Genomic DNA, 22,276 nt, shown 5'->3' on the forward strand with positions numbered 1-22,276 from the left:
TCTCTCTTTCTAATGGCTCGGCACCACCAAAACCATGCTCACCTTTTTGATGAGGCATGGCAACCGCCCACCCTCTCTCTATTGGCTTATGTGGGAGTCTACCACTTTGTCGATGGCTTAAAACCACAAGTCCATGTGTTCCTTCCAGTACCCACCGAATGTTGATTGTCCAATGGCGTGGCCATTGGTCTTTGCATAAAGTTAAATGAAGTTCAACTTTTGCCCCGCCCCTTCAACCACGCCGCGATCCCAGCACGCCTTCAATGGGGTCCAGGGGTCCAGCACGCCTTCAATACAAAGTGAATGGGAGCCACACTCAAGGCCACAAGATTTGTGGGCCGAGCCGTCTATTCTCTCTCTCTCTCTCTCTCTCTCTCTCTCTCTCTCTCTCTCTCTCTCTCTCTCTCTCTCTCTCTCTCTCTCCTCTCTCTCTCTCTCTCTCTCTCTCTCTCTCTCTCTCTCTCTCTCTCTCTCTCTCTCTCTCTCTCTCTCTCTCTCTCTCTCTCTCTCGAGTCTCTCTCTCCCTCTGTCGTTAGTTGTGTTTTTACTACTCGCCTGTGGTTCCATGGTTGTTGCCTTGATCCTCATTGGATATCGCTAAGTATTACAAAACTCTCCCGTCTCCAGTGGAATGCCATGCACCGTACGTAACGTAAATGTGTTAATTTTACTCCCCTCTGCAAACATCGTTCCCGATCTTTCGTCTCTCTCGCTTCTCGCACTTTTTTTATTCGTTTTTACTTCCGTTTTTTTTGCATTAAATAACAAAACGACCATGAAGGAACTTGTACAAAAGACAAAATCGGGGACGACATCCACACCTGCTACCGTCCGTGTTGCTACGTGTCCTGTGAAACGATGACCTCATCGGTACCTATCACACACCCCAGCCAGTGAGGTCAGGGGGAGGAGCCTCACCCCAGAGTCCCCCATCCGCTTCTTACCTGATTTCCTGTACAGATCTCCCAAAGCTTTATTTGCACTCCCATTTTTGATTATTGTGCATATTGTAACATAACTCTCTCGGTTATTTATTTGTGGTTCGTACGCTGTTGTGACTCGCAGTAAGTGACAATCATGTTTTAAATGAGTTTCTTGTTTTTAATGGATCGTGATCGTGTGCGCATTTCTGTTTATTGTTTGTTTTTTTCCAAGTCGTCCACGTGCGACGAAAAAATGGTTTCCATTGTAAAAAGATATATATATATAAATATATATAAATGCATATTGAGTTATTGCATGGTTGCCTTGTCTGCGCTGTGGTTGGAGAACGCCGACACAACGAGGACCTCTAGTGGCGGAGAGCGAAGCGGCGTCGAAACACAGGTGAGCAGGGACGAGGTCGCAGATCTGACAAAGGTAACAGAGGTCAAACGGACTTTCCTGTCGTCGCTCCGCTCGCTCACAAAGTGCATTTGAAACATGACGCCTTATGAAAAGGACATGTAGTGTGTGTGTGTGTGTGTGTGTGTGTGTGTGTGTGTGTGTGTGTGTGTGTGTGTGTGTGTGTGTGTGTGTGTGTGTGTGTGTGTGTGTGTGTGTGTGTGTTTGCAACGGCAGACGTGTATTGGCTTTGACGTCACACAACACAGGATATGGCAGCTAAAAGGGTTTGCAAAGGACAGAGCAAATAGCGTCAATGTACACAGAGGAAGCCGGCGGGATCGTTTGTGCTCACAAGGTGCCCCGCTTCCCTGCTTAAATCAAGCTCAATAAGTCAGGTTCAATGGACGCCGGTTTGGTTCACATGCATAATGTGTTATTCATACCGTTTAGACAAGTGGGTTTGGCCATTTCGATCCATTTGTTTTGTTGCCTCTTTTCCGTTTTCATCTCAAAGTTTTCCAGCCACCCCTCCTTCTTCACGTCAATATTTACCGAGGAGAATTCTGTCGATCACGGTGGCGGCGGTTTTCACAGCCAAACAAGCACATTTACATTTATTAATTTAACACCCGCGTTTGTCCAAGCCGTTACACTGAAAATAATCAAAGCATCCAACCAATGAAGGAGCAAATCTACTGCTGAAGAAGCGTAATAAAAAAGGAAGGGTTCTGTTGTAGCCTATTGTATTTTTATTAGCAATAAATATTTGCTTTGTTTTTCCGAATAAACACTAAGAAAGAGTTGTGTTTTTCCGCCCTGCATTGCTTGGGCCAACGAAAGCTGTGGACTATGGAGGCTGCGAGTGGTCAAAGTGAGGATCCTCAGACTTGAGAAGGCAGGAGAGCAGGCCTGCGGATGGCCAGAGACACAGCCCCTCACAGCTGGACGCCGGACCAACTGTTGCAGATAAGAGCAGGCCAGTGTTAATAACGGGATCATTTAAGTGGGAGAGATAAAAGACGCTGAGTGGAATGTTCTCGTTCCTGCGGGATCTCTCGGCCCAGCCACCATCAAACGGGGTCCTCTTTGTTTGGCTTTGTAATTTATTCTCTTAACTTGCAGAGGCAGACCCAATCCCATTAAAAAAATAAAATAAAGAACAGGGAATTAACCGTTAACATGAAAATAATATGAAACATAGGTCATAGTAATGGATCGTGATAAATTGTTATCGTTTCGATATCATTGCCCATTGCTAATGAACGTTGAGTGTGTAGGAAAACATTCTACTTCTGGCTGTGGACGGCCCTACAGCTGAGTGCAGATGTATGCTGCTGCAAATCTAATTTGTACCCATCCCATCGTATTCCTCATCATTCAAACTAAAGGCTTCCCGGTGTCATTGTTTCCTTGGCAGCGAACTGCACAGAGAGGAGGAGACCCTAATTGTATTATCCCAAAACAAATAGGAAAGTACTCAAGCTTTTCGTTGTGTTGGCTATAAATTCAACAAGACTGCCATCCCATTAGGGGACAAAATAAATGAAACCAAATCGTTATTTCCCAGCAGTGAGTCTGGTGCAGATTGATCGGCTGTTGAAAAATGTATTTTGTATCATGGACCCATTAGCCGTCCACCGACATCGGCGTAGTGTCTGAAGTGAATTCAACTCGAGCATCGCTTCAGACGAGGCCACGGTTGGAGTGTTGGATGGCAACACTGCAGCAGTAGTGCAAGTAACTCCGTCGCTTGTTACAAAAGACGTGCAGTACATTCCCAAAAGAAGGAGTTTCGAATTGCTATGCAAAGGAATTTAATATGAAAGTCCCGGTTCGTGATATTCAATTTGATATTGCAAGTTACAATCGATCTGGCACACACCGTTTGATTATCAAACAGGCCCACAGGCAGCCTGTTCGGCAGTGTAGAGGAGAACTGTCTTGCACAAGGGAACATCGGCAACGGTTGGAGGCTGAGCGAGTTATTTCTACATTGGTCTTTTGGTTATCAAAATAGTTGCATTTCAATAGCAAGCCAGAAAAAGTTAGCGCTACTGATCAACAAACCCCCACCATTAATCTCAACTCAAGGTCTGATTTCTCATTTAAGGACTGTTATGACACCCTGTGAGTTAATGTCGGCTCATCTCTTCCAATTAGGCTGCCTCGCATTGCCTTAGACAGGATAACACTGTTAGGGAAGATGTCTTTAGAGAAGGGCCTCTATAATTCAGTGTGTACTATGTATACAGTAGGCAGCTCTTGGTAGCTCTACTTGTGTCCTCCCCGTTGTAAATCCACAGTCTTAAGTCTGTAATCTGGGTGTAATTGACACACATTCGTTGACAATATAGAAATAAAAAAGTTAAGAGGGTCTCTGCAGAAAATGTAAAAACACACTTCAGCGATTCCTCCGGGTTTCTGTATCACTGGCGGTATTAGTTTCACGACCTGCTGCCAGACAGACGTTGTCGATTTATTTTCATGCTGCCATCGTGCTGTGTTGTAAGAAGAGCGCGTGCCGTATACGGGCGGCAGGAAGTCTCTGGTGATGCGGCCCGTCATCATTAGAGGAGCTGCAGGTTGCCATCGCGCCTCCGTCTCTCGGCGTCTCCAGCTGGTCAGAGCCACGGGCTGCACAGAGACCGGAGGAGCGCTTCATATTTCATTACTGCTCTGGCACTGAGTAATACGTCCCCCACCCACACGCCGATGGAGAGAGGGGGGTGTGTGTGTGTGTGTGTGTGTGTGTGTGTGTGTGTGTGTGTGTGTGTGTGTGTGTGTGTGTGTGTGTGTGTGTGTGTGTGTGTGTGTGTGTGTGTGTGTGTGTGTGTGTGTGTGTGTGTGTGTGTGTGAGCGCGTCGGGGGGGCCGCTGGGAAGGACCACACCAGAGCACCAGATGTTCATAAACACACACACACACACACACACACACACACACACACACACACACACACACACACATTCACACTTATTATATCCAATTTAGGAAGATAATCTACCAGCCATCGTAAAACTACTGGAGAGTCTGTTTCTGTACGCCCCCTCTATCTGTGTGTGTGTGTGTGTGTGTGTGTGTGTGTGTGTGTGTGTGTGTGCGTGTGTGGGTGTGTTTGTAGGCACACCGTTAACTTTCTCCATTTCAATGTATTAAGGTAGTCTGTCTGAGGCACCATATTAATGTCTCAAAGAGCAGCAGTCGAGATAAGACGCTATACAAACAAGGTTTTCAAATTTCATGCAATCCTTTATAGGAATTCAATTTGTAATTATTTACAAATGTCATGGCTAAATAAATCAGAGATATTTTGAATATAATCTTTCCATTTCCAAATTGGATTATATCTTCAGAAACCATCTTATTTAAGAATATGTTTAAGACTTGGCATACATAACTGCCTGGGATGCTATTAGAAATAGCCGTCTAGTCCACAATATTTATTCAACACTGCTTAGGATATATTCTGTAGCACCCTGTCAAAGCCAAATAGCTGCATGCCATATATGGGCAGCTATGTCAGGGCACTGATAGTAACGCTTCAGTTAAATTAGAAGTGCAATACCGTCCACGGCCACTCGAGGGCACTGTTCACGCAGTTTTGGCCTTTATTGTTTCAAAGCGTAACACACGAGTAGACAGACCCTGAAAAATCGCTGTTGATACATAATGAACTGAGTGGTGATCGCCCACGAGGAACGGCGCCTCATTTCACCTTGATTTTATTACTCTGTAGATACGCACTCACCTGAAGCTGCAATTCCTGGTGTAATTAAACTCAAAAAACTGCTGGGTTAGAAAATAATTCAACTTTAACCCCACAGCCAGGTAACTATGGGACAGAACACGCCCTGGGTTCGTTTTGCCCCAAGTGCTGGGTTTTACGATTTAACTCAGAATAGTGGGTTGTTCATTTGACCCAACCTAGTGATTTAAATTAACTGTTTGAATATTCCTCATACACTGGGTTATTTATTGTCAAATTGCCTTGCTGATTTTATGTAGAATAATGATAACAATTAAATATAAGTAGGCTATACCATCTATAAATGATTAATATATAATTTATAATAGTTTCATACAAACACACACGACACAAAAAGGCCCAATGTTACCGTGCAGTAAATTACTTTTTGACGACTACAGAACAGTGTTTTACAGCTCAAAAATAGACTTTTGCATGTTTGTGAAATCATTACAAGTACAATACAAATGTACCACCCCATACACACGCCTGAGGAAATACATTTTCTAAGCTCCTTTTCATGAATACGTATAAACATCCTTGTTCTAATTAGTGGGGCGGTTGATAACAACCCCAGTTTATATAACTGCTTCTTAAGCCCCGAAATCCCAAATTATAGCACAACATCATTACACGAAAAAATAACAAGCAATCCTTCTACAAACAGAATGTTCCCCCTAAAAAAATACACGTGGCCCACAACGTGCCGGCCAAAACAACTGCTGTCCTCAAAGACTTCCCAGATGAGAACTCGTGTCCATTCCTATATGACTATCTCATGCTGGAGGAACTCCCAGGTGGGGGAGGCACTGTTTGGTGTAATGGATGTCAAACACAAAGAAAGCCTCGGAACAAACATCAGTGTAGATGTTTGTTCCGAGGCCATCGAAACCGACTGTGCTGGAGGCTGGAGATACTACAGTCTCCAGCAAAGAGTCTGTGTCGTGTCAAGAAACAATGGAGAAGAACATAAGAATTACTACCTATCCACCTATGTAAGGAGAACAGTTTATAGGAATGTAAAAAAAAAAAAGGAATATGGTACATCAATTCACACAAACTCACCCAACCCGTATAATTACATTCTCTAGCTCCCTATGACATTATTCTTTAAATAACTAGCCAATTAGAAATGTGGGGTCATATTTTAAGCTTTTGTAAGGGCTGATACATAAATGCTCTATGTTATAATTTAATGTTCTAGATAAATATATGATGTATTTCATGTAAAGCGCTGTAACTGTTTTGTTCCATACAGTATAGGAAAATCCAGAACTATGGTTCTCTCTCAAGCAAGTCTGGCAAAGTTTATGGGGGGATTTTTATGGAAAATATAACACATTAAAATGTTGATTAGAAAGACATTAAAAGACCAGCTGCTGTGACGAAAGATACAATTCCCTCCTCAATCACATCCTTATTTCCAAAAACTCATTAATGTCGTTCATTTTGGCAACTCTACCCCATGCAACTTGATCGACTTGAAGAACGGAATGGTAGTGGGCCTACTGCAACACACTCTTTGTCGACTATGTGTGAAATCAGCGCCTATCAAAGAAGCTCCGTCACTCAGCTCATCCTGGGAGTGAGAGTTCACAGCTCTGAAACTACCACCAAATCCTGCCCACCGTCTGATGTGGAAGGTGTGAAAAATAATGCACAAGCAGCTGGTTCAAAGTAAGCTGTTCAGCTGCGAATAAACCCCAACCAACCCCTTTGACCCAATACAAGCACCCCAACAGTGTGTTTGCAGTATACCCCAAACCACCCAGTTATTACCCATCATTATCAACCCGAAAATGTGGTAACAGAATAAAAACGATTTTGTGTGAAACCTCTTTCAAAGAGAGCCGTCGTGTTAAGGAAACAAACAAATTTTTTTTTTTCTTTCTCCTGCAAACGAGACCCTGGAGCTGGGGACTAGTTCTAGCCATCGATATCCCAACCCTTCAACAAAATACCACAAAGCTTTCCAAAGGTCTAAGGTTATACGTTAGAGCCCAACCTGCTGGAGCACAACCTTAAAGGCACCCAGTGCAACTTTCGAGGCTTAAAAATAAACATTCAATTTCTAGTCTTTTTTACACGTAGTAAGTTTCAATAACTCCATACCATTACATACCGACATTTAAGCAGCAAAGATGAGACGTCGTTGTGTGGTGAGAACTGATACAAAATCGATAACAACAATGCCGCCATTTTCTTTATTTTTTGTAACCTACAATAAATAAAGCAGGCTTCCAGTCAATGGAAAAATGGCTTCTCCCCACCGGCGATTGTTGTTGTTTACGATTTTCTATCAGTTCTCACCACACAACGACGTCTCATCTTTGCTCCTTGAATGTCGATATGTAATGGTATGGAGTTATTGAAACTTACTACGTGTAAAAAAGACTAGAAATTGAATGTTTATTTTTCATTGAATGTTTACATAAAGTTGCACTGGGTGCCTTTAATCGCCGTGAGGATCGTGAGATCAACTCATCGGCCATCGATACATCTCTCGACCCCCCCTCCCCCTCCATAGACAGAAGCGTTCACTGTGCGTTAACAAAGAGGAATGCAGAGGTGGGAAACCTTTGGCTCAATTCTACTTTAGGATTGATTATAGCATTTTCCAATGAACGCTGACTGTTTATGGCTTCCCACTGCGCCAGTGCTTACCATCCACCCGGGGCCGCACGGTGCACCCGGGGTCACCTGATGCGCACACGGGGTCGCAGGATACTGCTGCTGACACAGTATAGCAAGCAAGCATTTTTTTTAATAAGTCTCACGGACATCCTGTATATAGGCCTACAAACTTTTCTCTCATAGCCACGCAGCTACAGACATTGATATGACCAGCAGATATTACCTGGAGACCTGACAGTGGTAAAGGTTGGGGTCATTTCCAGGGCTAGAAATTGATTCACGTTTTCACCAAAACAGGATGGAAATCCATGCGTTACGCCAATGGAACCGCACAATGGCCGTGTGTTGCCTTACGGCTGTGATCGATTCAACAGCTGCGAATTTGCGGTTGACACATGAAAAATGCTCTGAGGGAAGGAATAATGGCAGAAGCATTATGTTTGTTTGACACACGGTTTACCAACCTTGTAAATACTGTGAACGTCAGTGGAGCTTGGTAGCCCTGGGTAGCATACGGCTGTGTGTCAACGATTCGTTTCAGCCTGAATTATACTCGGCTAATTTGCTGCTGGCCGCGGCTCTACAATCGAGCCGTTTGCACCGGGGGGAGCCAGAGATCAATGCACCGAGCCGCCCGACATACAGGCTCTCACGTTCAAGGCTGAAGCAGTATATTCCCCCGTCTGTGGACACGTGCACAACGGGCACGAAGGAAGTCATATCTTATTTAATATTCCCGCAGGAACAGTTTGATTGATGTCAACTAAAACTTTATGTCAGCTTTGTGTTTTGGTGGTGGATGTGCTACCTACTGGGTGGAAGTTAAGGGTGCAGAGACACATCCTGTTTGGATACAGAATTGTGTCATGCATATTTGATAAGATGCAAACTACATATTTAATTGTTGTAACACCAGGCCTCACACACAAGCACTAGCCCTCACACAAATCTACTTTTTTTTTTTCAGCCCTCTCTCTCAATTTCTATAGTGTATGAAAAGAAAAGGTAGTTTTTTTTCTAGTGGCTTCTTAATAAATAACACACTCACTTGCACGCACACACAAATACGTCATACATCCTCACACACACACACACACACACACACACATACCATGGCGTGTTGAGCCTCACATCAGGATTTGTCCAAAATCACTCGAGGACTCGAGTGCTAGAGGTCAAGCACGCCCATCAAAGTCAATCTCTTCTTTTTTTTCTGCGAGCGGTATACGTACACAACGAACGGCGTGTGCTAGTCCAGGTTGCCGTGGCAGCCAACAGCCCCTCTCTCTGCATATGATCAGTCTGTTGCCATAGCAGCCCAGCGGAGCTTTCCTGCCAGTCTCCCTCGCCTCTCCCAGAGACGAGCGAAACCAGCGGTGCCCCCCACCCCCCCGCCCAGAGGGGCAGGGTTGGGTGGTGGTGGGGGGGGGGATGCACGTCTTCATCTGTTGCCATGGCAGCGTAACAGCGTTGGGGATGGATTTTGGCTCGGCGGGGAGTCAGGTTCCTTTATCCTCTATCTCACCATCGCACTGTATTGAGCTCGTCGTCTCCCCCGACATGGTCAGCAGACAAAAGGGCCGACGAGAGGGCTGGGTGTAGGGCCATGTCGATACGTATCCTTGTCCAGATCGCACGGCAGACAGGGCGAGGGAACGCTGCTGCTGCTGCTGCTGCTGCCGCCGCTGCTGCTGGCGTCCAGAGGGCGGACAGGATGTGGCGGACAGGTCCCAAGGTATAACCCGGCCGGATTGCCCCGGTGGTGGCTTGTAGCCGCTCAATCAGCATCAGGGGGATGCGTTCATGCTACAATGTCCATTCTGAAGTGCTGCTCGTGCCCTATCCCTGGACCCTATCCCTGTGTCGTCGAGATGCTGGGATGGTTAATGAGGGCACATCTACATAGAACAAATAAAAGCCTCTTCTCTTATTAAGAGGAAACTGTATGGCGGGGCCCCAGGAGGCCAGGGAAACATCTTGGTGTATGTTAATGGAGTCTTGAGGGAGAGGCTTAATGAAAAAACCGTGGTATATGGCATTAGTCAGGAGCATGGAGTCAGCAGGGGCGTCTACCAGGCTACAGACTAGTTCTCTACTGCAGTGCACCTGGGATAAACTGCGCGACAAATACTGCAAACCGAAGGAACTATTTCTGGTTATGACACAAAAATGAACGGGATACATTTTTTTGTTTTTTGACAAAGTATCCTGTTTCAAACTCGCACTTTTTCAGAGAGAGAGGGGTGTAGACATTGCAGTCACGACAAAATCGGATTAAAAACCAAGCCAGACTACTGCAGTATCTGCAATTTCCCCATGTAGAAAATTACTTGGTATTCTGTGTACGTCACCAATTAAGAGATTAAACTGTTTTTTACATGATTCTAATAATGCAGAGGTTAATACGTAACCTTTGTATAATTTAATTGAAGATGTTATTCCAACAACATAATACTTCTTTTTTATAGTCAAGAGAAAGAAAGTTAGAGAGAAAGATATAAAGTGGGGAAATTAAAGGGGAACAGTGCCTGTTAGGGGACAATCCACATTACATACAAACAATATTTTACCTGTCTTCATTTTTTGATTTGTACAGTAACCATTTATCCCAGCCTTTAGATAATGAGTCTTCCTTAGTTTTTAATCAATATGTGAGTCTCTCCATGTTTGAATGTCACCGATAATGTTGAGCCATTGTCTGCAGTCAGGTGCAACCGACTGGAGCCAGTTCTGAGTGATGGCCTTTTTCGCTGCAGCAATCTTAATCAAATATTGGTCTCCTTTATGCATAGTTCCTTCTATATGTCCCAGGTATAGGACAAGACAAGTTCGTGGGATTTTGTATCCCAGAACCTCGCACAGCACGACATGGATATGTTCCCAGAAAGGTTGAATTTTACTTGAGCTCCAAAACACATGTATGACACGTGTATGGTTAGGATCCATATAGTTGCACAGTCTCCAGCAGGGTTGTTGAGAATTCAATTGTTTGCTAGTAATCTTGGGCGTGATAAAGAAACAAATTTGGTTGTTCCAAGTGAATTCTCTCCATCCATGTGACTGTGTAGTTGTCTGGTGTATTTTCCACATATCATACCACATGGTGTCCGGGATCTCTTCACTCAGTTCTTTTTCCCATTTTTCTCATCAGCGTGTTTTTTAATTCTTTTAATATAGTAATCCCTCATTTGTAAGAACCTGAATAAATCCAGATTTTTTAGGCCATAAGTATTTTTTAAATCTTGAAAGTTTCTCATTTCACCCTTTTGGATAACCTTGCACATCGCGGTTACACCCATCTCAGCTCACTGTTTGAATCTGCTATCAGAAGTTCCCGGTGTGAATTCTTTATCAAAAGCTAACCATTTTAATAGACCAAGTTCCCTTCCCACTTTAAGTTGTTTGATAACGGAATACCATGTATTTAAGGTCAAAGTTGTTATTTGGTCATTGATATCTATTCCTGGTATTACATCCTCCTGTCTAATCATTTGGGCTAAAGGTTCTATATAAGTAAATCTGTCCCATAGTGAGCCGTTTACTTTAATTCTAGCTGTCGGTTTGCTCTAGAGTGATTTGATGCATTGAATTGTTTTCTCATTAAATCCAAATCTTTCTAAGGGTAAATATAGAAAATCCCAGTTGACCCTATCGAATGCCTTTTCGGCATCTAGGCTGATCAATGCTGCTGGTATTTTATTATTTTTTGTATTTTATGTATTACGTGAAGTATTCTCCTGATATTTTCCTGAGTTTGGCGACCTAAGACAAAGCCAGTCTGGTCCTCATCTATCAAATCTGAAACTATTGTTTGGAGCCTGTTTGAGATTATAGTGGTATAAAGTTTGTAATCTATATTATGAATTGATATTGGTCTATCATTTTGGCAGTATTCTTTATCCTTTAGAGGTTTGGGAATGACTGTAATTATTGCTTCCTTCCATTAGGGAGGAGTGTTATTTTTGGTAATGGTCCAATTAAAGGCTCTAAGTAATTCTGGCGACTTTTTTTTCAAGTTTTTTGTACCACTCAGATGGAAATCCATCACTACCAGGAGCCTTGTCTGTTTTAAATTTTCTTATTGCCTTTTGGATTTCATCTGTTTATCTTTGCTGTTATGCGTTCATTTTGCACTTTACCTATAGAGGGCAGTTCCAGGGAGTCTAGACATTTTTTAGTATCCTTATGATTTGTTGTCGATGTTTGGGCATAAAGATCTTTGTAATAATCCCTGAACATATTTTCAATTTATTTTGGTTCATATTTAATTTGGTTGGTATTAGGATCACGTAATTTATCGACTGTAATCTCTGCCTGCTGTTTACGTAATCTTCTCGCCAATAATTTGGCAGCTTTAGGTCCTGATTCATAGTAATTTTGTTTTAAATACCTAGCCTTTATCTCTATTTCCTGTTGTAGTATTCTATTAATTTGGTTCCTCACCTCTTTCATTTGTTGCTCTATTTTTTTATCTGTTTTCTCAATATGCTTTTGTTCCAATTGTTTGAGGTCAGCTAACAAAGATTTGGACTGAGTTTCATTTTCTTTTTTAAGTTTACTTGTAATTGCAATTAAAAGGCAGCATTTAGAGCATCCCATAGTATTGCTGGGTCTGTCTTGTCATTATCATTCTCCTCTAAGTACTTCTGTATTTCAGCTTTGATTTGGTCGAGCACCTGTTTGTTATTCGAACCCCCAATCATCAGTCTTTAAACGTTGGTCGTTGGTAACTGTAAACAAAGAGATCGCATTTTGTTTAACTGCTAACTAACAAACGGGAGATTAAACATACCCCCATGTTTAATCTCCATGTTGTGTCTTTTCGTCTGGACTTCAAATATATTTTTAAATAGATTTGACATTGCTGTATTCTATCCCTGTCTTCCTTCTGCATAAAAAAAGAGTCAATTCTTGAGTATACGGAGCGTGCTGCTGAATAATGACTGAAGTCTCACTGTAGTGGATGTCCCTCCATACTTCAAAAAAGCCCATTTCTTCCCATGTATTTTTCACTACCTTTGTGTTAGGTTTCCTATTTCTCTTGCGACTAGTTGTGTCTAGGTCATAGTTCATTATCACATTGAGATCTCCTCCACATATGCATACACCTTACATTTCCACAGCAATCAGATCAAATAGGGATTTAAAGAAGTGTTTATCACTTTCAGGTGGGGCATATATGTTCACCAATGTTACCAGAGCTTGGTCAATTGTTCATTTTACAATAATATAACGTCCCTCTTTATCTTTTATTTCTTTTTGATATTCATATTTGGTGGCATTGGGAATTAGTATTGCAACACCTCTTTTGCGGGTGTTAGAATGGGAGCTATAGAAAGTGTTTTTAAATCACAATCTTTTCAACTTTTCATGTTCTGTTTGGGAAAGGTGGGTTTATTGCAGAAAGTGAATCTGAGCCAACAAGTCTGGTATCAAAATCCCTTTAGGTCACATCGAATTAAACACTAACCCTTTTGTTTTTTGAAACCCGTATTTAACTTTAAGAATAAGTTATTCACATCTAGACTTGGGGTCAGGTATTCATCTCGCGTTGTTGTCCTCGCGTTGGAATTCTTGCAGTCGTCCTTTCGCTCGTGTGCCTGCCTGCGAGGTATGGTCTCGTTCTCTCCCGACGTGTGTCTAATGCCGCTTTTCCACCGCACATGTAGCTCGACTCGACACGACTCGACACGACACGACACGACTCGACACGGTAGCAGCACGGGTCGTTTTCCACCGCAAATAGTACCTCCTGGACGTGGGCGGGGTTGGCTGCGCGAAAGGGCCGTGACGTATTTTTGTACGCGACGCAAACAACACCTACGCAACCCACACATGGACAGAACCCACATAACAACAATGGGGGACATCGATGCGATGGTATTCGTGTTCGTATTATTAGCTGGCATGTTGAAGAAGTTGAAGAAGTGGAATATGTTGGCTGCGGCGCTGCTATGGCTGTTACCAGCATGGTTGCCATGTCGCTTTAGTGACTTCGTCACACTCTCTGGCCAATCAGTGGCCGGCCGTCTGCCGACGTCACCTTTTAGCATCGGCTCAGCTCGCTTGGAACCTAGAACGAGGCGGTACTAGAAAAAGCAGCCACTTCAGGTACCAGATACCATTTTTTCGCGGTGGAAACGCAAAAAATGCGAGCTGTGTCGAGCTGGTACCATGCAGTGGAAAAGCGGCATTTAGGCACCAGCCCCCTTGACTGGAGCCTGTCACGGGCTGCAGCGCCTCTGGTATGGGTGACCTCATCCACTTCAAATCCTTTTCTCCTCATGTCACCAACTGCTTCCTCCGCGCTGCTGTACGTCATCGGGACTCTCTAAATCGACGCCACTTCGACCTGGGCGGGACTTTACGTCCTACGTCACTCGCTATGGGTGTGCATGTGTGCGCGTAGCCGTCACTCGCGATGGGTGTGCATGTGAGAAAGGTTTTGGCTTTTAGTGTCTATGGGTATATAACTGTTCTGATGATTTTTCTGATGGAAAAGTGGTCTTTTATTTCCATAATCTTTGTTCAGTGAACGCATAAACCCGTTTGTTAGTTAGCAGTTAAACAAAATGCGATCTCTTTGTTTACAGTTACCAACGACCAACGTTTAAAGACTGATGATTGGGGGTTCGATTCCCTAGTGATGCAAGGTTTTTTCTTTCATTTTGGACTGCACACACAACGCGAGTGACGGATACTCGCACGATGTACACACATCACTGTCTTTACAATTTCTAGGCAACCGAAGTTTAAAGATTGTCAAGTGGTTAACTCTTGAATTGCATGTACTAAGACCTGATGGGTTAGTGGTCAGAGAACAACTCATTAACGCGGGGATAAGGGGTTCGATTCCTTAATGAAGCTAGCTTTTTTCTTTCATATTGGACTGGATGTTTGTATGCCATTTTGCGTAACTTGTAGTTTATGATGAAGAAATGTTACTGGGGTTAAGGTTAGGGTAACGGTAAGGGTAAGTTGTAACAATATTTCTTACAATAACAAAGTTCAAAGTTTTGATGACTCCAGTAGGAAACTTAAGATACCTAGAGAAATGCCTGAGTGCTCACAAAACAAGTCAGCAGTGTGGTACAGGGTGATGATTTCTGATATACAGTACAAAAGCTGAAACTATTAGCCAGGAGTGGGAAAGATGCAGACGCAGACGTGGGAAGCAATAAGACACACCAACACACAGTTGCCTGTTGCAAAGTGGTTCAGAGTTTAATAGAAATAGTTAGGGTTAGCTGGTATGGCGTTATCTGGTATGGCTATAGTCTAATGTTAGCTTAGTTCGTGTTGTTTCGTCATGTCATTGGTAGAAATATAGCCTTATCATCACAGACTGTAGGAATGTCACCCACCCTCCATCGCGTACGACACTGATCTCCTGCACATCAAACTGCTGAAAGTTGAGGACAATCGACCTTGGTGGTTGTCCCGTCTTCGTCTTCGGCGCCAGGGCTCGGTGGGCTCGTTGAACCTGGAGGACTGTTTCAATTGAAAGCTCGTCTTTTAACCATTTGTCAATAAACGCCAAGACCGAGTCGCTTCTCAGCTCCGCATCTTCTGGAATAGCGTATATTCGCAGCGGCAGGTTGTTCCGCCTGGATCTCGATTCTAAGTCATCTAGCTTATCCATCATTATTTTCTGTTCCTTTAGTATGTCCTTCAATGCACGTTTGGCGTCAGTACTCCACTGCTCGACTTCTTCAGTACGAGTCAAAGCGGCTTATCATTAAATGATAAGCCGCAATAAGCCAAAATAAACGCAGACGTAGAAGAGCAAATCTTTTGCTCTTCTACGTCTTCGTGTATTTTGACAAGTTTCTGGTTAATGTCCTCCTTAAACTCAGCCAGTTCGTTTTTCACTTGAGTGGTGATGTCGTCTTTGACAGTTTTCAGGTCAATTTTCAGCTCTTTTTGCATGGCTTGGATTTGCTTGCTAATGCTATCTAAGCTAGCTTGCGCTGTGGCCATAGCTGTAGGTTCAGTTAGCTCGTCTTATTCCTCGTCAGAACGACTTATTTCTTAGTTAGGGAGCACACTATTCAAGCGTCCATGCTGCTCGACCTAACCTAATACTTCTGATGTGTTTTCTGTTTTTTTATTAAATCTTGTAACCTTAACCTTTTAAACTTAAAGACAGCAAAATAAAATCAATAGAACAAATAGAAGGTAGTAAGATATCTGTATTTGAATAATAGTTACTTAACTTTGCTGTTGTACTACTTTGCATTGCCTACAGCTATAAATAGCAATACAAAGGCAGAGTGCAGTATCTGCCTTTTTGGATTCGTGGGTTACAAAATATTGGGTGTGATTTTTTTTAAGGATCAAATTCCTCATTGAATCTGTGTTTATTAAAGCTAGGGCATGCAGTTTCCAAAAACCAGCCAGAGTAAGCTCGATTTTGAATAAGTATCAGAACGAAAAAGTTCCACCCTCCATTCCGAACCTCCCTCCAAAGCCACTCCCATAAAACACATGACTAGCGCGCTAGCTTTAGCAATAGATCTGCCTAGCCTTGTGAAGGTAGCCATGTAGGTAGGTAGACAGACATGTTTGCTGTCATTACAATAATTTCATTCAGGACAAATTTAAAGATTGGACGGTATTTATTAAAGGCCTGCGACAACCACAGATACCGGATTTGTACTCAAGTTTCACTGTAGCCTCTGTAGGGCAAAACACTGAGAGCCATAGTCAACATGAGCTTGATATGCTAGTGGGGGGGGGGTTTCGTTGTAAGCCTAAACCATAATAGTGGACCCCGCACCAGACCTCCCCCTCCACGGCACAGTGTCCATAATCCAGTTTAAACACCGGAGTAGATCTGTCATCGTCTTGATGAGCTCCAGTGCTCTCCAGAGTGCTTCAGAGAGGCGGCAAGACAGCTGCAAGAGCCCCCCCTCCTCAAGCAAAGGGTGGACCTCAACACGTGCATATTACTATACATTACCTTTTCATTATCTATAAGCCTTATCTATCGCAATCCGTGTGTATAATTCATCCAGCCAGCATCCACCTCGACCGTCTAAAATGGCTTTCTCTTGCTCCCTCCCTTAACACTGCCTCACACACGTTCTCTCCCATTCCGCTCCACTAGTCCTCTCTGTTTCTGTCACTCTTCATCTCCATCTCTCGCCAGCTTTCTGCCCTCCCCTTGCCTCCCTCCCCCTCCCCTCACCTCTCCTCCTTCCTGCTTTTGCTGACTCCTCTTCTCTTCCCCCACCCCCACCCCCCCTCCCCCCACCTCTCTTCCTCTCGTCACCCCCCCCCGTCTCCCTTGTCTCCTTGCCCTGCTTGCTCCTGCCATAACAGCAGAAAGCGGATGATGGCGCACCGCAGTAGCGTGTCATGCGGGGGTTTTATGCAACACATAATAACCTTAAGAAGCCTCATTTTATGTTGTTTGCCGAAACAGAGATATTGCGTTGCGACGGCGGGGGTGAGCCGCCTGTTGTCTCTGCCAGGCTCCCCGTAAACATGCTGACGATACGCTTCTTGCAAACAATGTGCCCTTTCAACATTTAGCTGGGGAAAAACTTTGGGGCTTAAGATGGTTTAAGATGGATGGTTTTAGTCTCTGTTTTCTCTTTTTTCCCCCTCCCCGGTCCCCCCCCCCACCACTCACCACTAGACATCACAGGTATGGGGAAGCACATAATCAATAGTATGTCAACAAAATGGAGCACGATACGTTTCAATAAAATACGCCTAAGTCATCCTTTTTTGGTGCGCTGTTGAATTATTCAAGACTCGTATAGGCTAATGTGTTTGTCTGGGAACATAAAGGCCACCGCACCGCTGTCATTTACGGCTTTGTCTTCTTTACGACATGCATTCTCATCCAATGAAGCTGCTGGCTTGCATTGTTTCATCACCTCAACACAGAAACTTGGCTGCACTTAGAAACTAATTGTAGTCAAGCGGTTGGATTTTCAGGGCTTTGTCGTTTTCTTTTTTATCTTTGCAGTAAAGGTTAATTTACGCGAGGACACAAATGAGATGGAGCCGGGAAGAGGCTTGGCTCATTGTAGAAAATGTTGATTAATACATTAGCATATGAAAGGAGGAATGACCTCAAAGATGTTCCCGATCAAACACAGTCAAAAGTGGAGGTTGTGTGAGGTCCATCACCCACATCAAACCCCCCTGCTACACGCATGACATAGTTCTCTCTAATGTAGGGATGGAAACATTGGCCTTAATTATGGGAACTGATTTTCAAACGCTCGGATAACAATTCCATACCGTTGTGGTCTTTTTTTCAGAAAAATATATAAAATCCACCCCAAAATATATGAAATCCTTCCCCTTTTATAATGTCAAACCTAATTCTTCCCTCACACTGCAAATAACCATTTCTCCCCCCGTTGAACACTAGAACTCGATAACACCTATGAGCCTGACATGACTGAAAATAGAGTTGGGATGGGAACTGTGAAGAGTCTATTGATATTAGCCTAGCAGCCACAGATAGCAGGGTGTTGAAATAGAGCCGGTGAGATAAGCACCGTATGGGATCGTACCCCGCGCCTGCTTTCATGTTTCCTCGCCTTTTACTTCACACCACCTTTGGTGAACGTGTGTTTTGTGCTTTGTGCTGTGCAAGCCAACATGTGTTTCAATGCTGTTTCTCACACTGAGCTACAAACCACAAATCTCCTATTTTTGGGAAAACGTCATTGTAAGACCTAATCTATCCCCCCCCCCCCCCCTCACTAGCTGAAGTTCACAGTATCTTAGCCCCCCCTTAGCATCGGGTCAACCGCTCAGGTATGATGCCTTGTGACTGCTGCCGCTGTATCCATGGCGATGAACCCCCACCCCATAGGTGTCCTTGACCCCCAGTGCTCCTGATTGGCTGATAGCTTGGAGAGCGTGCGTGGAGGCTCCTCCTCTCTGATGGGTCCTCCTGTCTGACAGCGGTGTGGGGGCTGGGCTTGGCCCCCCACCGCTGGGCTGCACCCAGCTGGCTGCAGGCCGGCCTGAATGGGGAACGTCCACTGGTACATACTCACACACACACACACTCATACACGTACATACGCATGCACGCACGGCTACACACACATATATAAATGGACACACACACACATATATACACACACGAAAGAACGCTCGCACATACACACAGGGAGAAACACACATGGGAATGCACGCTCACGTGTACACACGCACACATATATACACGCACGTAAGAACGTGCGCACATACACACACAGAGCAGCACACATGTGAATGCACGCTCACGTGTACACACGTACACATATACACGCATCCTCACACTCACACACACACACACACACACACATAAGGCAGACAACGTGTGTGTAGGCGATGTTAGCACAGCACTGGGTGTATTATCGTAAGTGCTATGACAATAGAATCGTTCTTCTTTATTTCTTTGTGTCTCTTCATGGTGAAAGCAGCAATTCGCCAACATGGAATCTTAAAAATCCTGATTGAACAGTATCGCAGTTTACTGCCAGCGTTGCGGCCGTGTGCTGTGTCTCAGGCCCTGGTAGACTAGCATCCATGTCCCGTGAATGACTTGACATTCAGATGACATTCAGGTAATTCTCCCCGCTGAGGCTGGGAGATCCGTCTGCAGGTGCTGTCGATTAAAGGCTCCTCTACGGATCCATACGGTTGACATAAGTCGACGCACATCGCCCCCTCGTATGCTCCGCCTCTGTCCCGACCCCGCGGCCCGGATACAAAGGAAGCCTCTTCCCAGGTGTTTTCGCCCTAACCATTATGAATCAGTTGCCATGGATACCCAGTAAGAATGCAGCCAGCTCCACAGAGAGGCTGCAGAATAGGGAAGGACAGGTTAAATATTGCGCAATACAGAAAATAAAACTGAAAGAAAAAATAGGAACCAAAACATTAAAACCATCCCCGCTTTCCCCCTCTGCTAAACAACACCACTGCCGGGGGGAGGCCCAACGCCCAGAGATCAGCAGCCAGCGCGGGGGGGTCTGAGAGGGACTGTTTGCTCCTGGTGTGCTCTCCTCAGGGGTGGGTTGAACGGTGTTTTCTGCCTCATTGGCTCTTTGTTCTATTCTCCCTGAAGTGATGACCTATATTATCTTGGATGGGAGATCAAAGCTGGCCTCCTCACTCCGATCCCAGGGTTCTGCGGTGCGGGCGTCTGCAAAACCGACAAGAAGAAGCAAACCCATGGCCTTCACTGCTTAGTCAGAAAAAGAATCGTAAAGGATATCAAAAAGGGTTTCATCCCCTTTGGACGTTACGCCCTACTAATTATACGTGAGGAGATGTTGATGGGGAGAAGAGGAAGGCGGCCTCTCTCTACTGTACACTACGCTGAGTTCACTGCAGTCATCGTTTCATGGCTTAGCCGAGCTACACCGCTGCCTGATGTTAAACGATGGGGCTGTCAAGGCCCCAAATGCATTGGAAGTGGGTCTCAGATGAGATGGGAGGAAGGAGGCTACAAATGCTATCTAAATCACATGTGTTTACACCAGTCTACTTGGTTGGCTCCTGCAGCATCAGTGATGCTGGCGTCCGTCAGAGCTTTGGCTTTCATCTGCTCGAGCCTCCGGAACTACGTCTGTCATTAGTAATCGAGTCACAAACCTAAAGATAATCCCTACATGTATTTACCAATATTGCAGTAGTGAGTTCACTACTGCCAACATTGTCTTCATGTGCTGTTAAACATGTAGAACGAACAGAAAGCGGCAACATTTGGGACTGAGCTCAATTTAACAGTATCCCATTGAAACATGAATTAACATTAAATTAGGTAATTCATGGGCTTCTTGAGGTTTGGCATTTGCTCTGTGACCAACTATAAAAAAATATCCTTGTGGACCCTCTTGTGGGTCACGACCTGCCGGTTGAGAACCATTGCATCAGAGTGTAGCCTACTTATTTCACCCCCCTGTGATTTCCCATTAGCGCCCAAACCACCAGCAGATGAAAAGTGAGCCTCTATTTATGTCTGGAACGCCGTGTGGCCTTCCGATCCATCAGGCCGCGTGGATCCCAGAAAAGAAAACAAGGAGAAATAAACAAGGTCACCTGTGGGAACATACTTCCTGCTGTGAACAAGTGTTCACCTGCTGCTCTTCAGCCCCCCCCCCCCCCCCCCCCTGCTATCGTTATGGCAACCCGGCTCCATAGTTCCGAGACCATATCTGTGGAGCTTCGTTCTGTTTCCCGGTGGAAAGCGGTGTCAGAGACACAGTGGGTCTTTCCGTACCTGGAGGTCACACGCGGGCTCCAGGAATACGTCAGCCGTAGTACGTCTCCCCGACCTTCATGTGTTCGCCGGACAGCTGCGGATCCTCGACTCATTAGCCGCAGGAACCAGGAGCAGCGATCGGAGTGGGCCGGAGACCATTCATCAGCTGTAAGGTGGTGTCTGCTATAGCTAACTGTCTATGCCCAGCCGCGCCGGGCAGCAGTCAGCCTGTCAAACCATCGAGGACTTTGTTATAAATGAGAGGGCTTCTTTTTTCTTCTTCTTTTGCTTTTTTTTGATAGCCATTGTTTTAAGATGAGAATATCCTGAAGACTTCCGATTCCATGTAGGAAAGGTCAAGCTTTACCTTATAATAACACATTATAATTTTTTTTTTTATAATGTGTTTTTATATATATATAATGTCTTTTACTGAAAATCAATGATTGAAATTCCATGGCTATAACCCTGACCTCATTTCCAGGAAGTGATGCACATGCTGTACCTTTGGTAGATCCATACGTTCCTGGAGTGCCTGCAAGACGTCAATATACTCCTGGGGCTTTGGTCTGTGCACTGAAGAAACCTCAATTTATCGGGCATCCGAGGCGTGATAGCAACGAATCTGAGTTATAAAAAAGAAACATAGCAAGTGGAATAGACAGAGCAGGTGGAATAGACAGATGTCTATACCTCGTGCCTCTCAGTGTTGTAGTTAGGCAGAAGGCAGAAGAAACTTACAACTTCAATAATTGAGACGTTGGCGTCTGTTTCTAAATGTTTCATTGAGACATCATTCCCTTCTTAGACCTTAAATGCCCTCAGCTGTTCTGCATTTGATATTAATGTTGCATCAAAGTCAATGTTCTTAGTTTATTTTTATTTTTTCTATCTTCACTAAGTAACCTCGACTCAGTTAACATGCCATTTGTTACAAACCATGATGAGCAACGTCATTTAAAAGCTTTCTTTAACCCGGACAGTCTACTCAAATCAATTTCCTCTCCACCCCTAACGAAAACATACTCTGTGACAAGACTCGCAAATTCCCCATTTTTATCTCCACCAAACGTTCTCCAACAACCCAAAACTGAACCGGACCGAGAAAAATCTCAAGATCGATTGACCCTTGGGTGGATGCGTCCTAAACTCTTCAGACACTCACCGCACTTCAAATCACTTTGAGACAAATGTATTGGCTCCGTTGGTGTGAACGTTTCACCGTGCAGCTTTAATCTCCACTACACATGCGGAGCCTCAAGGGGCATCCACAGCAATTACCGCAGCAACACAGAGTTCGGCTCTCCGGGTCAGCTGAAGGAGAAGAGGGATCAGGTTGATCCTTAA

At 44.4% G+C, this 22,276-nt stretch overlaps 1 protein-coding gene across 1 annotated transcript in view; it reads left to right on the top strand.

The window, feature by feature from the left end:
* LOC132462835 (receptor-type tyrosine-protein phosphatase mu-like) overlaps positions 1-22,276 on the top strand; it is a 151,054-nt gene extending 128,778 nt beyond the window's left edge. Inside the window, 2 exon segments of the mRNA XM_060058595.1 lie at positions 9,335-9,439; positions 22,159-22,276. Of these exon segments, the coding sequence (XP_059914578.1) occupies positions 9,335-9,439; positions 22,159-22,276 (223 nt within the window).

This window comes from Gadus macrocephalus, chromosome 8 (genome assembly GCF_031168955.1).
Source record: "Gadus macrocephalus chromosome 8, ASM3116895v1".
Lineage (NCBI taxonomy): Eukaryota > Metazoa > Chordata > Actinopteri > Gadiformes > Gadidae > Gadus > Gadus macrocephalus.